General features: G+C 37.6%; 1 protein-coding gene across 1 annotated transcript in view; it reads right to left on the minus strand.

Moving 5' to 3' along the window:
- Window positions 1–5,935: 5,935 nt before the first annotated feature.
- The window catches only part of LOC127086522 (disease resistance protein RPV1), a 16,467-nt gene continuing 2,976 nt past the window's right edge, over window positions 5,936–19,426 (minus strand). Inside the window, exons 3-7 of the mRNA XM_051027299.1 lie at window positions 13,989–15,090; window positions 9,201–9,479; window positions 7,618–8,487; window positions 6,612–7,330; window positions 5,936–6,462 (exon numbers count right to left, since the gene is read on the minus strand). Coding sequence (XP_050883256.1) covers window positions 6,659–7,330; window positions 7,618–8,487; window positions 9,201–9,479; window positions 13,989–15,090 — 2,923 coding nt within the window. The 3' untranslated portion in view covers window positions 5,936–6,462; window positions 6,612–6,658. The remainder of the gene's footprint in view (window positions 6,463–6,611; window positions 7,331–7,617; window positions 8,488–9,200; window positions 9,480–13,988; window positions 15,091–19,426) is intronic.

Below are 19,426 nucleotides of genomic sequence, written 5' to 3' on the forward strand. Positions count from 1 at the left end.
TAAGGGACATGAGTGACCTAAATGGAATTTGCCCATCCTGCGTAACAGGATAAATGTCTATGGGCCCAATATTGAACTGGACAAGGATGACACGGTCTATGCCTTGTGTTCAATATAGACATAAGGGCAAAAGGGTAATTATACACATAATTATTATCACAGAAGGATCTGTCAGATCACATGACATTTTCGTGTCTTTGGTAGCAGTGGTGTGTTGCTAGATACCGCTCACTGTTTATTATGTTAAATACGTGATTTAATATAATTGGCAATGCCGCGAAAACCTACAAGGTCACACACAAAGGACGGATTGATGAGAGATAGAGTAACTAAGGAATACCGTAATGTATCGTGCCCTTAAGTGAATTGTAGAACATCGTAAGGTACGGTGTACTTAAGTAGAATACGAAATATGGTAAGGTACCACGTGCTTAAGTGATTTTGGCATATTATAAGATATGGGTCATATACACTTGAGTGGGCTTCTTAGCTTGCAGCCCACACAAGTGGTTCTATAAATAGAACCCTTGTGTAGAAACATTAGCAGTTGCAATTTCATTTCTCTCTCTCACTCACTCAAAGCCTTCATTCGTAGCAGCTAGTACTGAGATTGAAGGAATTCGTTTGTGTGGACTGAGTAGAGGCGTTGTCATCGTTTAACGTTCGTGATCGCTCCGTAAATCTGCATCAAAGGCTACAATCGTCACAAGAGGTAACGATTCTATCATTGATCATGCCCATTCGTAAGGATCATTAAAGGAGAAATTTTAAATTCCGTTGCATTTTGGATCGCCCTTCTCCTTCAATACCATGGATCCATTATCGACCCAAAAGTAGGTTATAGTTGGCTTTTGACGTTATGACCATAAACATAGCCGGACTTGTGATGGTGCCGACTATTAGGTCTACTTGAATTATCCCCATTTTTGTACCCACATTCCCCACATAGATCGAAAGAACCATGTTATAGGGTTTAGTGTCGATATCATCCTTCCCTATTCTTTTCAACATGTAGTTCGGCATTAAATTCACAATTGCCCCACCATCCATTAGGTTTGTACTCACTCTGACATTTTCCACTTTGCCTCTAATAAACAGAGGTTTCAAATGGCTCTTCATCCCTCAATCGAGCCTTTCAAAAAGGCATTTTGCTCTTCTACGCACCCATCATTCATCACATAGTAACAAACTTGCATATGCCTGGCCATTTCCGCATTCGTTATATCCTCAGGTTTCCTCTACTTCCATAACTTGGTCATATTCCCTGGGCAACACAGACACCATGTTGCACGTGATACCCAAGGATGGCTCTGAATTTGTGTCAAAATCATTCGTCAGCATATCGTCTTCTGATGCTGCTTAGTCAGACTTCTTTGCAAATTTCTCCTTTTGAGAGGAAAAGAGCTTCCTTTCGACATGCTTATTTTCTTCGTTCCTCTCCTATTTTAGGGGTACGTTACTACTGGATTCTGCCTTCGCCATTTCTCCAGCCTCTCTTTCAGCCTTTCGTCTCCTCTTCCCTCTCCTCCATTGGGACCTTGACATAAGGTTCTTCCCTTTGTAGTTTTCGGAGCGATACGCTAGTTGTTTTGAGGTTTGGGATTCCTTGTGGTATGCCAGCGAGGAACCTCTCTGTACTTCAAAGTTTTTCCACTTCTTATGGCCTTGTTCGCCTCTTTCGACAAGCTTTACCCTTAGAGACATCAGTCGTAGGCTTGAAGGTGTTGGTGTGTAGCCACGGGGTCCTGGTCTTCCTTCCTCTTGCTTCCTGGGTACCCCCCCTCCTGTCGAAGGCAAATCAGTTGTTGGTGTCTCTCAAGTTTCTCCTGTTCTTTGCCAGTCAAACTCCCTTGAAGTTCTTTGTCGCATTTCTATCGAAGACGGATCTGCATCTTGGGCACATCATTATCTCTGATTTCTTCCTCTGACACCTGTGGAGGAATTCGGCCAAGCTTTCGTCTTGCTTGGGATAAGCTACTTTGACATACTTATCTTGCCTTAGGCTTTGTTCGTCGACTTCCATAGCAGTCTCTTGGGTCACTTCGACCATGTTAACTGTTAGGTTGGCATCCTTAGTGATGTTTAAATCCTGCAACTTGATTCTAAGGCCTTCAGTCCTTAGTTATGTTATTAACCTATATGAAACCTTCAGTAGTTTCATTTGTTGTTATCATATGAATGGAATCCTCAGTGACTCCCTTGTTGAAGCCTTCAGTGACTCCTTGAATGGAACCCTTAGTGACTCCCTTGTTGAAGCCTTCAGTGACTCCTTGAATGGAACCATCAGTGGTTCCCTTGTTGAAGCCTTCAGTGACTCCTTGGATGGAACCCTCAGTGGTTCCCTTGTTGAAGCCTTCAGTAATTCCTTGGTTGAAGCCTTCAATAGCTTCGACCAATTGAACTTTCTTGGCGCAGTTCGCAGACACTTCCACCATATTCACAAAAGTTGGTTTAGCAAAGTGGGCCTCTGTCACCTGGAGAGGATCTGAGTCGATCCTCATTTCAGACTTCGACCTATCTCTTAACTTGAGCCTTTCGTCTCTGATAGGCTTCTACACAAGTTCCCTGAAGAGAAAACACTGCGAAGTTTTATGGCCCAAAAAAATATGATACTTACAAAAACCCCTCTTTTTTCTTTGTTCTAGAGGAGGTATTTTAGCACCAGGAGACACTATCATCTGACCATCTTTAACTAATAAATCGAAAATCTCGTCACACTTGGTGACGTCGAAGGTGTATGTCTTCTTAGGGAAAGCATTGCTCTTTTTTAGTTCGACTGGGTTTTTCCCATTCGAATGCGCTAGGACTCTGCAAGAGTAAGGTGGTCTTTGCTTCAATTCAGCGAGGTCCACTTTGCTTTCGTCGAAATTTAGGGGATCATTATACGTTTCTGGATCATCTTCATCCAATTTGACATAGGCTACCCTTTCCTTCCTGTCATTCTTATTTGCCCTAGTTTTTTCCAGCCTTTAGGCGCTCTACTTGTCTAACCCTATTAGTCAACTGAGCCATGTCCCTTAGACATTGGGTATCTAGTTTCTTCCTAATAGAATAATCAAGGCCACCAGCGACCTTTTCGACCAATTCATGCTCAGGCACTTGTGTAAAACAGCTGGCCTTAAGCAAACAGAATCTATTCAAATAATCATCTATTGGCTTAGAGAATCTTCGTTTAACACTGGCCAATTCCTTCAAACTAATCTTCAACTGTTCCATGTAGAATTGTTCATGGAACAACCTTTCCAGTCGAGTCCAATCATGGATTGAATTTGCTGGCAACATGGTGAGCCACATAAAGGCATTCTTCGTCAAGGAACTTGGGAAATATTTCATCCTTAGGTTCTCGTTATTAGCAATTTCCCTCGCTTCTATTAGGTACCTAGCCACGTATTCGATAGTGGACTCGTTAGTGACCCTAGAAAACTTAGTAAACTTTGGGACTTTCCACCTAGGGGGTAATTTTGACTGCATAGTATAATTCAGACAAAGGTGATGTGTAATTTGGCCTATGAGAGCCAACCTTCAACTTATTCTGCGCCATGATTCTTTCGACCATGGCTACTAGATTGTTGTCTGCCTCCATATCATCACGTCGAATCTGATGTATGACTTCGTTAACATCTTAGTTCATATTCACCATCGTCTTTCCCTTGGGAATGGTGGCTTATGCCCTGGGGGTTCGACTCTAGGGGGTTCGACTCCTACTCCCTGATTTACCACGTTCTCCTGGGGTACGTTTCTTTGGTTTTGTTGGACTTGGTTAATGGTGGGATCTTCCTCGAAGGTTATCCCCTAATTTTCTATCATCCACTCCCTCTGGGGATGTCGAGAAGGTTGTGGAACACCAAAGAAGTCGGCAATACGCGTCATCTGTGTTGCCATCTATTAGTTTGTTTGGATAGTGTTTTGGATCAAAGGGTTAAATATTGTATTCATTTAGTTCGCCGACATTTGGACCATCTTATGGTTACTTTCGTCCATTTGTTGCCTTATTACTGCCGCATAATGGTTGGTGATGTTTGACGTTTGGACGGGAAAGCCCATCCTTAATGGTTGACTCATTCGAACCATGTTATTAACGGCTCAACCAGATCCTTGTAGTGGCAAAGTCGCGTTCACCACTAGTTATGTAAACGTTAATGATGTATTGTGCAAACTTGCCATCATCGAAGTTGCCATGCCATAAGGTTATTCGCGACCATTTAACGACGTCGAGAATCCAGGCATATAAGGCCTGAATACGTTATTTCCCACTAGAAAGGGAGTCACTGGTGGACCATGTGTTCCTACATAAGACAAAATAGATCCACTTTGGGCAATCGACTACCCAGGTGTCGTATTTGCCGTGGACGGTACAGGTTCAGTTACAGATCTTGTGACCGTAGTTCCCCCTATCGAAGATGACGGGGGTGGTTCTCCATTCTTTGACGTATTTTGACTATTTGATGGGTTTTTATTCACCGTCCTCCTTACGTATCCTCTTTCTAGTCTTTCCTTGTTGTTTGTGACTATTTTGCCACTTCTAAGTCTCATGCAACGAAGTAAGAGAGATAATAAAATGAAGAACAAATACAAAAAATTTGTAAAAGAAAAAATGTTTTTAACAATAACACTGTCTCACTGGACGTGCCAATTTGTTTACCGTGAAAATTGGTGAACAATCTCTGATCTCCAAAAAAATTGTTTACTTGACAGGATCAACCAGTGAATCCTAGGACATGTGTTTTTCTTAAATATTTCTTTTCAAAGTTTATGAACACTTCGACAATGCTCATAAATTGAGAATGTTGTTTTAAAGTTTAAAAAGTAGAACGCATAAGGTGTAAAAGAATTGCAACAAAAGAACTTTAAAGTAAATTGCAGTAAGTGGAAATAATGGATAAATTGCGAACAATTTCAATTAAAATGCAAAGACGGTGATTCACACGTACATTCCCAATAATCTCGCTTCTCATATACACTTATATACTTAAAGGAATTTATGAGTAATTCTACAATGTTTGAACACTCGGAAATCCTATAGACTAAGACCCCTATTTATACTAAGTCGAAGATAACCGCTATCAACGGTCTTTCCTCCAAAAAAAACGACACGTTTTGCATGCATGTCTTCACTTCATCGTAACTGTACACACGTCTTTCTCAGACAAATGGATAAGGACAGAAAACACTTATAATTCTTATTCAAAATTCAAAATCTTTCGGCGAAAGCAACGTTAGTATTGCTTCAGTCAAAATTGCAATCTAAACCCATAAGTACTTCTAAATCTTAAAATCAACATTTCCCGTACATCAAAAAAACCTCTTCGACAGGATCTCTTACTTCGACAGCAACTCCTTCTTGTCGAAGTTGAAACAAACAACACTCTTTTTGACTACAAGATTTAATCCAATTTTGACATCGAAAATCTCAACTAACAGTGTCCAGAGATGTATCTTCAGCACCTGAAGGATATTTTAAAATTTTCATATGGTGTTTTTCCATCTCATAGAATGAAATAAAAAATTCCCTTTAAATCTCTTATCAAGAAGACATAATGAATCTTTACTAATATTTTTATATAGGGAAAATAATGTATTAAATATGAAACATTTAACACACAGTTCAATAAAAATGTAATAAAAAAAACACCTTATTCCAATGTAGCAGCATCAATATGAATGAATCAAAGCGGTTTCAATTCTTTGAAAGTAAAAACATAATTCCAGAAATTGATTTACTCCCTCTCAGTTCCCCTGCACCTCTTATTATTATTCGATTAAACTTGAGTAGCCTCTCAAATTGCTTACCAACATCTTATTTGAAGGAAACTGATAAAACTGGCCAAAACAAGGGATTTGTGGGTTGGTTTTCTGAATTTATATTCAACACTACTCTGGAGAAGAGTTCTCAAAACAGAGTTAAAAAGAAACTGAATTAAACTACGCACGATCAGAAACACAATAAACAATTCAGTTTCTTCCAAAAATTCGAGTGTCTGGGCTCTCCCTTTCAAATAACTAGTGAAAGAGGTCTAACATACTTTTACCATCACATTCTGAATTCCTCAATAGGAGGGCTAAGTTTGGATATTTTAAAACTAACATAGTTGAGCGGAATGGAACAGAGTGGAACAAAGATTTCATTTTGTTGTTTGAATATTTTATGATTGAATAGAACAAAATTGTTATTCTTAAATTGAAGGATGTGAAAATGAAGGCAATCCATGAAATAGGATAGAATGCATTTCATCATGTTCCGCTCCATTCCATCCTCCTTTTATCAATGGAACATAAACTTATTTCATTTCATCTCATTCCGTCCTATTCCATCAATCAAACATACCCAAAAAACCCAGACTTACGAAGTTGAAGAAATTCCCTAGTTGCAACTGATAAAAACATTCATCTTCTACAAACATAGAATAACAATACCTACCAAGTCTTCATTCACCTGATCGGGTTTATAACCAGGCATCTTCACTGGAAATAATCAAACTATTAAAAATGTCTCAACATATTATATAAAGAGAAATTGTTGGATAAACTTGTAATGCGAAAGATGGATGTGCTATACTAATAATTCATATCATTAGTTATAAAATTAATTATTAATTAGCAATGATAATTACCTCAAGGCTCACAAACGTGTTGTGTGATTTGACTGTGGTTGGCATGCCTAAAGGCCCAGCTTAGAAAGATCAATTTCTTTTGACTTGGCTCCAGAATTCTCAACTTCTTCCTCTTCAGTAACAAACCAATTGTAAGGAAGTTGGATTTTAGTTTCAGACTTCATGCTGGTTTTTTGTACATAATCAAAGAAAAGTTGGGGCCCATCAGTGTGCGGTAAGTGTTCCTCGAAGCTAGGGACAGATTTCATTAGATCCTTGATTACCAAGCGTAATCCCCATTTCTTTATTAACAAACCTGGGCAGGCTTTAAATGTGATATGCGCTCCAGTTTTTAAGAAATGGCAGTGCACTTGAGAGATATAGATTAGCCAAAGATGTTTGGAGCCATCAGTTTTGTACAGTTCCAAACTGAGCGGCATATCGAAGCGTTCCTCTGTGTGTTCACTTTCAAAAGAAAGATATAAAGGATGTGGAAGTGCTGAGGAAAATGAATCCTGTGGAGAACCAAAATCCGCAGAACGTTTGTTTACCTCAAATGCCACAAAGAAGGCAAAGCCAAACTTCTTGTCAAGCTCAAGAAAATCTACTATCCTTACTATTGAACCGCCATCAAATCGGTGATTGAACCATTTTGGAATATAACTATGTGACGTAAAAACAGTGTTTTTCCAATCACAGGGAACAACAATGTCAAAGCCACCCCGGAAGTGTTGGGAATTCTGGTACCAGAAGAAAAATAACAAAAGCATAGTTAAAGAGTGAAAGGAAATGGCATATAATTATTAGCCATGAAAAGCATTAAGTAGCTTAAAGCTTTCATATAATAATTGCCAAAACATGAGAACATTCTAGAATAGCTTCTCCTCATTAAGGAAATGCAACAAGATAATTTAAATTTGTTGCATTATAGGTCTTCCTGATTGCACATGTTTGTTCAAAAGAAAAAAGAATACTGAATTAATATATCAAAGCTAGATAATTTGGGGAAGGTAAGCAACGTACACACCTCATGCAGTCTTGCAAACCATATATATAATATTTGTTGGATTATGGGAAACTTCTTGATCTTAGGGCAGTCAAATATATATAATCCTGACCTATGATCACGAGATCCTGCTGCTATTTTAAAATACCTTCCTCCAGAAGAAGCACTTTTAAAAGATATGGGTTTAATAGTTTCAAGCTCATGGCAATGAGATAAGTTTACATATGCTAGGTTTTCCAGATCAAAGAAATCATCAGGTAGTGAACGGACTTTGTTTCCTTGTAGATTTAGTCTTTCTAATGTCTTTAATGTTCCAATAGTTTTTGGTACTTCACGAAGACTGCAAAAGCTTAAATCTAAAAAAATCAAAGATCTCATAGTATAAGAAAAATTCCATTGGAAGTGTAGAATTCTAAGACTTAAGCAACCGCAAAAATCTAAAGTTACAAGGGATGATATCCACTCAATCCCATCGGGCATTTCAATCAGATTTGTGCAGTTTCTCAAACTCAAGAAATTAAGCTTTGTCAAAGCCCCAACAGATGCATGAACTTTAGATAAAGTTGTACATCCATCCATATCAAGGTACTCAAGATTTGATGTCCCGGTAAAATCAGGCGTCTTTTCAAGTTTTGTGCAACCAGAAAGACGTAGAACTCTCAAAGAATTTAATCTTGATACACTACCAAAATCAAGGTTGACCAAACTGCTGCAGTTTTGCAAACATAAAAAAACAAGTTCTGTAAGATGTCCAATTGATGGATGGACCTGTACTAAGTTTATGCATCCTGTAAAATCTAGCCGCTCGAGTTTTGGGGTCCAAAAAAACTTTGGAGTCTCTATAAGATTCTTGGAGTTGCTCAAATCCATCCTTTTCAAATTAGGTAGTTCCTAAAAAGAGAGTTAACAACCATCAATAAAAATATTGCAATATTTTATTAAATATTTAATTTAATTATTATATTTTTATATGGACATATATACATTTTTAAGCATATTAAGTATTTATCAATTAATATCCTACTTGATTACAGATCAAATTAAATAATAAGACTGATTAAATTCCTAATTAAATAATTAATTATACATTTGATTAATTGATGAGTTAATATGAGGGGATATGCCTCATTTTGGTATATGAGAATCTAACTGATCATCACAATATATATATAGACTATAGACTATGATTTTCAATATATAAGTTATAAATTGTCTCTTCCCCATTTGAATAGTGTATAAGGTATGAGAAGTTTAGATTGAAGAAAAACCACAAGTCGATGGGTGTTCGTCATCCCTCTCTCTTTTTCAGTGTATCAGAATTATCGTTGTCAATGTCTAGAGAGTTTTTGCCATATATTAATCTAGATATTCTTTTAATTTTTAATAGATCGACGTGTCGCAAATACTAAGATTGTTTGTGTATGAATGCTCGTAGGTTTATTTTGCTACAGCGAAGTATGATTATATTTATTATTGAGCATGTCTTGCCTTTGTATGTGATTAATTATTAGATTGATTCCTACAATTTAGTCAAAATTATTCCTATACAAGTATGCATTATTTTTTGAAGTAGTTCAAAAATCGAAAAAGAACTATTAAAGTACCTTGCGGCCTTCCCACAGTCGTTGAATGCTACTATCAGGCATATTCAGTTCCACAAGATAATCTGGCTCAAAATTTGATGGCAAAGAAGTAAAAGGGTATCCATGCCACAAAAGATATCGCAAGTTGTTGGAAAGAAAATCCAAATTTCCTGAAAAGTTGTTATGATACAACATGAGAAGTACAAGGTTGCTCATATTTGAAAATCCTTCAGCCATGCATATGGTGGAGAAATTTTCCATTTGATCCAGAACTATAGCTTTAACATTATTGTTTGTTCCCTGGGAAAATAACACAAAAAGCATAACATAGAAAGAAAGAAAACAATGAAATTACGTGAACTAACCTTGTTAGAAACATTATATTACCTATATATCCAATATTACGAGGTCCAAACTTTTAACGAAATAAGAAAATCATGGAATCATAGTGTGTAAATTAAATGTGAAAAAATGGTTAGTGAAGAAGCATTTTGGGTGGGGAAGGAATGAGAGAGATTAAGAGAGAATGAACCGTAATTGTATTAAAAAGTTGTTAAAACTGAATTACACTAATGTGTTTATATACAAGTATGTTATTTATATTTTAAATTACTTGCATTTCAAGTAACTTACATGTTAAGTAACTAACTAACTAATAACTTGGATTATATATCACAATATAATCCATTATAATCCCAATTATCAAACACAAGCTAATCATAATCAATCTGAATTATTCCTAATTTCTTTCTTAAAATCAGGAATCTGTCGATCTTCAATCCTTTTGTGAAAATGTCGGTCAATTGTGCTTCACTCGAGCTATGTCTCACTTCAAGTTCACCTAGATTTATCTTCTCCCTTAGGAAGTAAATTATAGCCTTAATGTGCTTACTCCTTCTATGCAAAACTGGATTCTTTGCAAGATTGATGGATGACTTGTTGTCGATCTGCAGCACCAGAGGTTTCTTCACTTCGACCTCCATCTCATCCAGCACAGAGCTGATCCAGATTGCTTGACAAGCAGCATAGAATCCTGCTAATATACTCAACCTCACATGATGATAATGCCACCACAGATTGCTTTCTCGAGCACCATGAGATTGGGCCACCAAATACTTGAAAGAAATAACCAATTGTGCTTCTTCGATCTTCCTTATCTCCACACCAATCAGCATCTGAATAGCAATTAATCACAGCTTATTTGCTTTCAAAATCTCGTGGAAACAGAATTCCACAATTTATTGATCCTTTTAGGTATCTCAGGATTCTTCTTGCAGTCTAGTCTTAATGTGTGACACCTTTGATTCATCCATGTATCTGCTTACCAATACGATTGAAAAATCTATATCAGATCTGCTATTGCACACATACCTCAGAGATCCTACAATTTGTTTGAACAAAAGTGACATCGACCTTGTCCTCCTCTCCATGCTTCTCTAGTTTCATATTATGTTTGACATGTGAGGATGGATGATTCGAACCATCCATCCTAAATCTCTTGAGTATTTCTTTGACATACTTCCTTGGATGCAACATCATACCTTGCTTGGCAATTTCAAATCCCATGCCTAGGAAATACAAGTTTCCTAGATCCGACATTTCAAATTCCCTCTTCATCAGCTCTTTGAACTTTGTCAAGTTTTCCATATTATTTCCAGTTACTAGCACGGCATCGACATATAAGCAGATGATAGTTATATCTTGTGCCATGACATGTACATAGACACCATACTCAGACCTGTATTTGAAGAAACCCTATTCGACTAAGTATGAGTCGATCTTCTTGTTCCATGACCTAGGTGCATGTTTGAGACCGTAAAGAACTTTGTGCAATTTGTACACTTTTCTTGCTTCCTCCTATATCACATCTAAGTGAAATGTCGATGAGCCTTGCTTGCATGCCAAGGCTACCACCTATCTGACAGTCTCCAATCGTTCTATTGATGCATATACCTCAGAGTAGTCGAGTCCTGCTCTCTAAAGAAATTCTCGAGCTACTAATCTTACCTTATATCTTGCAATCAACCCATCAGGATTGTGCTTTAGCTTGAACACCCACTTCACTTCGATAGCTTTTGTGTGTTGGCAATTCGACTAGCTCCCATGTATTGTTTCTTTCGATCGCTCGTAACTCTTCGAACATAGTCGTCTTCTAGTGTTTATTCTTTAAGGTCTCACTATAATTGATTGGTTCAACACCTGCAAGTAAAGCGAAATGAACCAAATTTCCATCTGGTGTGACTTCATCATCACCAACCACTTCACAGTCTTTAAGCCTTGCTGAGAGAACTCTGGTTCTTTAAGGTCTTTGGCTTGTGCTAGCCACACCCTCTCTATTGTCTGCTTCGACTTTGATTGTGACTGAAACATCATTAGCTAGAATTTCTTTGTGCTCCCTACTTTCTTCATCAAAGCCATAACTTATCAATGGCTTGTTAGTTACATCACCTGAATTTCAATCACAGGCAGAGTTCCCATCAATCACAATATCTTGACTCATCACGATTTTATCATTCATTGGATTGAATAGCCTATATGCTCTAATCTTATGATATCCTACCAGAATCATAGGTTCACTCTTATCATCAAGCTTCCTTCTCCTAGCATTAAGAACATACTTGTAGCAAATAGAGTTGAACACCTTCAGATGACTCACTGATGGTCGTTAGCCACTTCATACTTCTTTAGGAACCTTATTCTTCAGCTTCTTGGTAGGGCACTAATTCAAAATATAAACAACAGTAGTAACCACTTCACCCCATAAAGATTTTGGCAAGTTCTTTTTTTTTAACATGCATCTTGCCATATCCAATATGGTCTGATTTCTTCTTTCTGCTATTCCATTATGTTGAGGCGTGCAAGGAGCAGTTACCTCATGATCAATACCATATTCTGCATAAAATTCTTTAAATATCTTGGATGCGTATTCGTCAACTCCATCTGTTCTCAGAACCTTGATCATCATTTCACTCTGGTTTTCGACAAGCATTTTGAATCTCTTAAAGATTGAAAATACTTCGTCTTTGCGCCTGATCAAATAGATCCAAAACTTTCGACTGTACTCATCGACAAATGAGACAAAATACATGTTTCTATCAATGGTATGATCCTCAAACGGGCCACATACATCTGAATGTATTACTTCTAGTATGCAGAAGAATCTTATTGGCATAGACAAAACGAAAGACTTTCTGGATTACTTCCCTACTAAGCAACCTTCACAAAGTTTGCCGGACATCACAGGACTTAGTATACCAATTACCATATCTTGAGTAATCAATTGATTGAGTGACCTAAAATTCAAATGGCCAACCTTAAATGCCACAGGCAGCTATACTTGTGGTCGACCATTGTTTTTAGACATTGTACCTCAGTCGAGCTGATCATGGTCTTAAATGTCCTATCCTTCGACCGAGAAGATTTTAAGACCAGTTGTTCTGAGTGTTAAACAACTTAAAGGCTGAGAAACTTTTTTTGACCAGTTATCAAACACTTAGCAGATTGCACTTCATGTCAGGTACATTGAATACATCTTTGATCATAGTTTTTGCTCTATTACTCCTTTTAATGACTATGTTGTGAGTACTTTCTGCTTGCAACGAGCTACTATCTACAAACCTGACCTTGCGCTTCTTCAACTCGTCGAAATTTGCTAACCACACTTTTTGACCAGTCATATGATTCGAGCAGCCTGTGTCGAGGAATCACGTCTTGGAGTCGATATGCTCATCTGCAACTGCAACCATAACACCATACCATCAGAATCATCTAAATCATTACGTGCAACGTTTGCTCCTTCATCATCCTTGCCTTTTGTCGCTCCCTTGTCCTTCTTGTACCAATAATTCTTGGCTAAGTGACCCCACTTTTTACAGTTATAGCATTGCACATTTTTCTTCTCCTATTTATCTTTCTGACATGAGGTTCCTTCTCCTATTTTCGAGGATTCATAAGCCTTATCATCAACCTGATATAGTGTTAAGAATATTTGTATACAAAAAAGTCTCAGAACGAATATATCATATATGAGTTGTAAATTTCTCTATGTATAAAAAAGTCTCTGTAGTACTTTTAAAACACACGATTTATTCAAATGTCTCTCATGCTCTCTTATTTCAACATATCCGAATATTTTTATTTAAAAAATAAAAAATAAAAATTTGCATACGTCCCGATACGAAGGCGACACCTCACGATACGCTGGCGACATCTCGCGATACGTTGTGGATACGGCTAATTAATCTCATGACCAATCATATTTCTAGAACATGAATCAATATTCCCCAACTTTAATTCTTCTTTTCTCAACTTTAATTACTTCATCACTTTCATTTTTTCTATGACAAGAATCAAACTTTTTCATTAATTACTTTTCTCTCAGTTTTAACTATTTTTTCTTTTTCTCATAATTCATTTATCAATTACTATCAAATTTTGCAAATTCAATTAGTTTTTGTTAGAGAATGATTTAACTAATTTTTAATTTTAATTTTTTTATATACGTCTCTTAAACGCATCATATCCTAGTTTTTTCAGCAACTAACGCACGTATTGTATCTGATACTCGTATCATATCCGTACTTCATTGGTACATAGTAATAATTAAAAGACATAAGTAAAAAAAATAACTAAATGATTAAAAATGAGAATGAGAATCAACATTCAATTTAAAATGGAGGGAGTAGATTCAAAACCCTCTATAAAATAATCAATGATTATTATCACATTGACCACATTGCCCCCGCACAAGTTTAATTCACTCAAAAAGTATAAATGGCACCCTCAAGATTTGAAAACATAATTTGTTACCTTATTTGTCTCCAAGACATGATGGAAATCATTGTATCGCCATAATCTACTCCATGATATTGGGTCTTCGAGAAAGTTGTGCCGAACAATTTTCTTCCCAAGTTCTTGTAACATATCATGCATATGAATCTCTTCGTTTTTAATGGTAATGAGTGACTTCTCGATGACTCTTTGAATTCCTATGTGAGGGTATAATCCACATGCATCTAGAATTCTCTTTACATAATCTTCCCTCTCCCCTTTAAAAAAACAAGCAATGTGCAAAAATATTTCCTTCTCCTCATGTTGTAGTCCATCAACACTCATCTGAAGCACGTCCATAATTTTACTGTCTGGATTGTTCTTCAATCTATCCAAAGCATCTCTCCACTGAGTAGCATCTCGAGTACACAAGAAAGAGCCCACTACTTTAATTGCTAATGGAAGATTTTGAGCATATTTTAGTATTGCTGGAATCAACTCAACACAATTGCTGCTTTGGTCTTCACCTTTGAAGGCTTTTCTAAGAAAAAGTTCAGAAGCATCATTACTATTCAACAATGGAACTTTGTGAATTTTATCAGCCCCATACACTCTTAGAATATGCTCATCCCTTGTGGTTATGATTATTCTACTTTCTTTGCAAAGCAATTTAGGATCTATAGCCAATTCCTCCAATTGTTCATATTGATCAACATTGTCAAAAACTAGAAGGACCTTAATGCCACTCTGAAGTCTATTTATCATAATCCTGGCTATTTCACAAGTATCGTATGAGTCTAGATTTCTTTCATCTAGAGCTTGACGAAGAATCTGTTTTTGTACAGCAATAACACCACCATCCATATAAAGTTTGCTTGTGTTATTAATAAAACAACAAGCATCAAACTGATAAGAGATTCTATCATACAAAACAGTAGCATGAGTTGTCTTTCCTACTCCACTCATCCCCCAAATTCCCAGAACTCGGAAGTCATCCTCCTTTGAGGTCAATTTTAGAAGTTTTTCCAATTCTTCTATGCGAGGTTGCATCCCAACAAGATCGTTGGTAAACCCTGAGAATTTATGATTCAAAGTTTTTATTACTGCTTGAACAATTGTTTCAATCTCTATAGACTCTCGCCTGAAATAGTAAAACCAAAAGAGTCATGTTAAGAAATCTATAAATAAAAAATTTTAGAAATTTTGTATTGAAAAAAACAATAAAAAAAATACACTCTAAACTTCTAATAAAGTCAAAGCACAATTTCCAAAACTATCACCTTAAATTACAAGAAGATATATTAATGGATTGTTTATAATTTAGTGAGAATGAAAGAGTGCAAGTTGGACTATGAAAGTTGATATGATGACTTGCTATGAAGAACCGACACATACATCGGACATTGTGATTTAAATAAAGGTCTGAAACCACTGTTCTTATTGAGGCTACATAGGTCACATTTCACTGCAATATATCTCAATAAATCACTATTGTTATTGAGGCTACATGGGTCACATCTCACTACAATATATCTCAATACGACTATAACCAATATTGCAGCAACTATTTAAAACCATGATGTTGAAAATCAGTAAAGCATCTGTTGTATAAATTCTGTTTTGTATATATCATAATAATTCATATAACTTCATGTAAATTAATCAGTTGTCTGTTTTGTTTTTATCACATTTAATTTTTAGTATTTATAGGAATAACTATTTCCCTAATTTCTAGGCTAAACCAGCTCTTCCCTCTCAGTCCTATGTACTATATATACATCTTATGTATTATCAAACAAAACATGAAATATAAAACATATTTCTACATGGTATCAGAGCACGATCTGAACCATCCCTAATTTAGCGCTTGACGACTCAAAAATTAACAAATCACTCAAGATGGAGACTTCATCTTTTTCGACCAGCTCACACGATAGAAAATCCCTCCTCTGGTGTGATCATTGCAAGAAGCCAAACCACACCAAAGAAACATGTTGGATCATACATGGAAAACCTTTGGAAGTCAATGAACTCAAAAGGAAGGAAGGCAAAGATAACACAACCTTTAACCATTGTTAAGAAATGTGGTTGGGCCTAACTCAACTGTTAGCACAAGTGAAGAGCCAAATACAACAATCTTGGACAGGCCCAAAAGGATTATCAGCAGGCCCAAGAAATTAGAAGATTATGTTTAAGCGGCTATCTATCAGTACATTTCATCCTGCTATCAATTTAGATTTCTTCTAGATGTTATTAACTATCATAGTCCTTGCATTCCTAGAATTCTGGATCTGAATAATTGTAATCAAGCCATACACTGTGGCTATATAATGTACTGAAGTATCTTGAATGAAGGCAGCAAGAAAATTATTATCACTCTTTTCTTTTATATTCTTAGGAGGATTTCTTTGTCCTACTAATTTCAAGGAAGAAAACCCTAACAATTTGGTGCTCTCATTTCACTACTCAACCTCCATGGCCCCAACAAATGCAGCTATTGATGAACTTTCATCTAAAGTTTACGCCATCATCACACAACTTGCAGTCCTCACTACTACTCCATCATCATCCTCACCTCAAACCACAACACCACAAACAACTCTCACACCCCGTATGAAGTTAGACGTACATAAATTCAACGGCACCGATGCTATTGGATGGATCTTTAAAATTTCACAGTTTCTCACCTACCATTAAACGCCTGAAGCTGACAGACTCACCGTAGCATCCTTCTATATGGACAGCCCAGCCCTTAGCTGGTATCAATGGACGTACAGCAATGGTTTAATCACCAATTGGATCGGATTCCTACAAGCTTTAGAAACACGCTTTGCTCCGTCATACTATGATGACCCTTCAAGTGCCCTCTTCAAGCTTGTACAACGCTCTTCAGTCAACCAATACCTCAATGATTTCGAACGTTTAGCCAACCGCATCGTCGGACTCTCGCAACAACTCCTCCTCAGCTGCTTCATCTTTGGACTCTCACCCGAGATTTGCAGAGAGGTTCAAGCCCTTCGACCATTCTCATTAACCCAAGCAACAACATTAACGAAACTCCAAGAGGACAAAATCGAAGAACGCCGCCACTCATTCAAACCCAGAAATTTGTCCACAAATGCTTCAGCCTCGAACTATACACCACAGCAAACTATACCACCTCTACCGCCACTATTACCGTCACCTATCTCCAATCGAACCAATTTCAGAAAATTATTTCCAGATAAAGTGGCTTCACGCAGAGAAAAGGGTTTATGCTATAACTGCGACGAAACCTTTACCCCTCAACACAAGTGTAAAGGACGCTTCTTTCTCCTTATCACAGAAGACCCACCTGATCCAAACTCAGAGATCCTAAACATCACCTTTGACTCCTTCGATTTCGACACCATCAACCCTCCAAACGAAAACCCCATTGATGCCCAAATTAGCCTCCATGCACTCTCTGGATGCACCGCTGCCTCAACGATACGCCTTCGCGGACACATTTCAAACCACCCAGTCACAGTGCTCATTGATGGAGGTAGCACTCACAATTTCATCCAAGATCGTATAGCACGATTTTTAGAGCTCCCTTATATCCCTACTTCCAACCTCAAAGTTATGGTTGGTAATGGTGCCAACTTAGATTGTAATCGTATTTGCGCCGCCATCCATTTATCACTACAGTCAGAACCTTTTGTGGTCGATTTTTACGTTCTCCCTCTTTGTGGAGCTGACGTTGTTTTAGGGGGCCCATGGCTCCAATCTATTGGGCTGGTTCTAATGGACTATACAAACCTAAGCCTCTCTTTTACACACCGCAACAAAAACGTTACACTCACAGCTAAACCTCAAGCCCAACTATCTTCAGCTTCGGCCCACCAAGTCAAAAGACTGCTCCAAACCCACTCCATAGCAGAACTTTTCCAGATTCAAATTCTCCCACCTAGCCCAAACCCACAACCTGAATTGACACCACAACACCCTATACCTGAAATTCAGTCTCTCCTTCTCCATTTCTCAACCCTCTTCCACTCACCATCACAACTTCCACCTCCTAGACACATTAACCTGCTTCCCAACTCAAAACCAGTAAACACTCGATCATATCGTTATCCCTATTTCCAAAAAAATGAGATCGAATTTCAAATCCAAAACATGCTTGACAACAAACTTATCCAACACAGTCAAAGTCCTTTCTCTTCACCAATTTTACTAGTAAAAAAGAAAGACGGAGAATGGCGTCTCTGTGTAGATTACAGAGCTATGAATAACATCACCACAAGAGACCGATTTCCCATGCCCACCATCGACGAGTTACTTGACGAACTAGGCCACACAACTTGGTTTTCCAAACTTGACCTTCGACAAGGATTCCACCAAATTCGTATGCACCCCGATGACATTCCCAAAACAGCATCTCGTACCCACCATGGACACTATGAGTTTTGTGTCATGTCATTCGGCCTCTGTAACGCACCTACATTCCAAGCTACGATGAACAAACTACTTCAACCTTTTCTTCGTAAGTCCGTCACTGTGTTCTTTGATGACATCCTTGTCTACAGCGTTTCCCTCGAAGATCATATCCAACACCTTGAGTGTGTCTTCACCACTCTATTACAAGAGGAGTACTTCTTGAAACAATCAAAGTGTGCCTTAGCTCAACGAAGATTGAATTATCTTGATCACGTAGTTTCTGCATCAGGCGTTAACCCTGAACCTTCCAAGATTCAGGCCATACTCGATTGGCCAATACCATCAAACATCACCGCTTTGCGAGGATTCTTGGGTCTTACCGGGTTTTACCGAAAATTCATTAAAAAATTTCAGCAGTTATTCATATGTCTAAACGATATGATGATTTTTTTTGCAATAACCTATCTTCCTCTCATCACCCTGTCTACCCTATCCAACCTTATCTACATAATCCTCACATTTGTCCCACTTCCAATCACTACATTCTTACCATCACCTCTCAAACTGGGCCTACTACTTTTAAACAAGCTTCTCAACACGATTGTTGGAATCAAGCTATGCTAACTGAGCTCATGACCCATTTACCCCCTCACAAGAAACTTAACAAATGGGTTCACAAAATAAAGAGAAATGTTGATGGCTCAATAAGAGATACAAAGCTCGTTTGGTTGCTAAAGGCTACACACAAACTGAAGGTATTGACTACATGGACACCTTTTCACCAGTCGCTAAAATGACCACCATCAGACTCCTCTTGGCCATTGTTGCATCACAAAATTGGCATTTTATTCAACTGGATGTTAATAACGCTTTTCTCCATGGAGATCTTGATGAAGAGGTTTATATGACACCACCTCCTGGCCTTCTTCCATCTAATCCTGACCATGTTTGCAAGCTTCAAAAGTCCCTTTATAGCCTGAAGCAGGCTGGCAAACAGTGGTTTTCCAAATTATCTTTCTTGCTTCTTTCCTTGCATTACACACAATCACCTTCTAATCTCTCTCTCTCTCTCTCTC

Source organism: Lathyrus oleraceus, chromosome 5, assembly GCF_024323335.1.
Source record: "Lathyrus oleraceus cultivar Zhongwan6 chromosome 5, CAAS_Psat_ZW6_1.0, whole genome shotgun sequence".
NCBI lineage: Eukaryota > Viridiplantae > Streptophyta > Magnoliopsida > Fabales > Fabaceae > Lathyrus > Lathyrus oleraceus.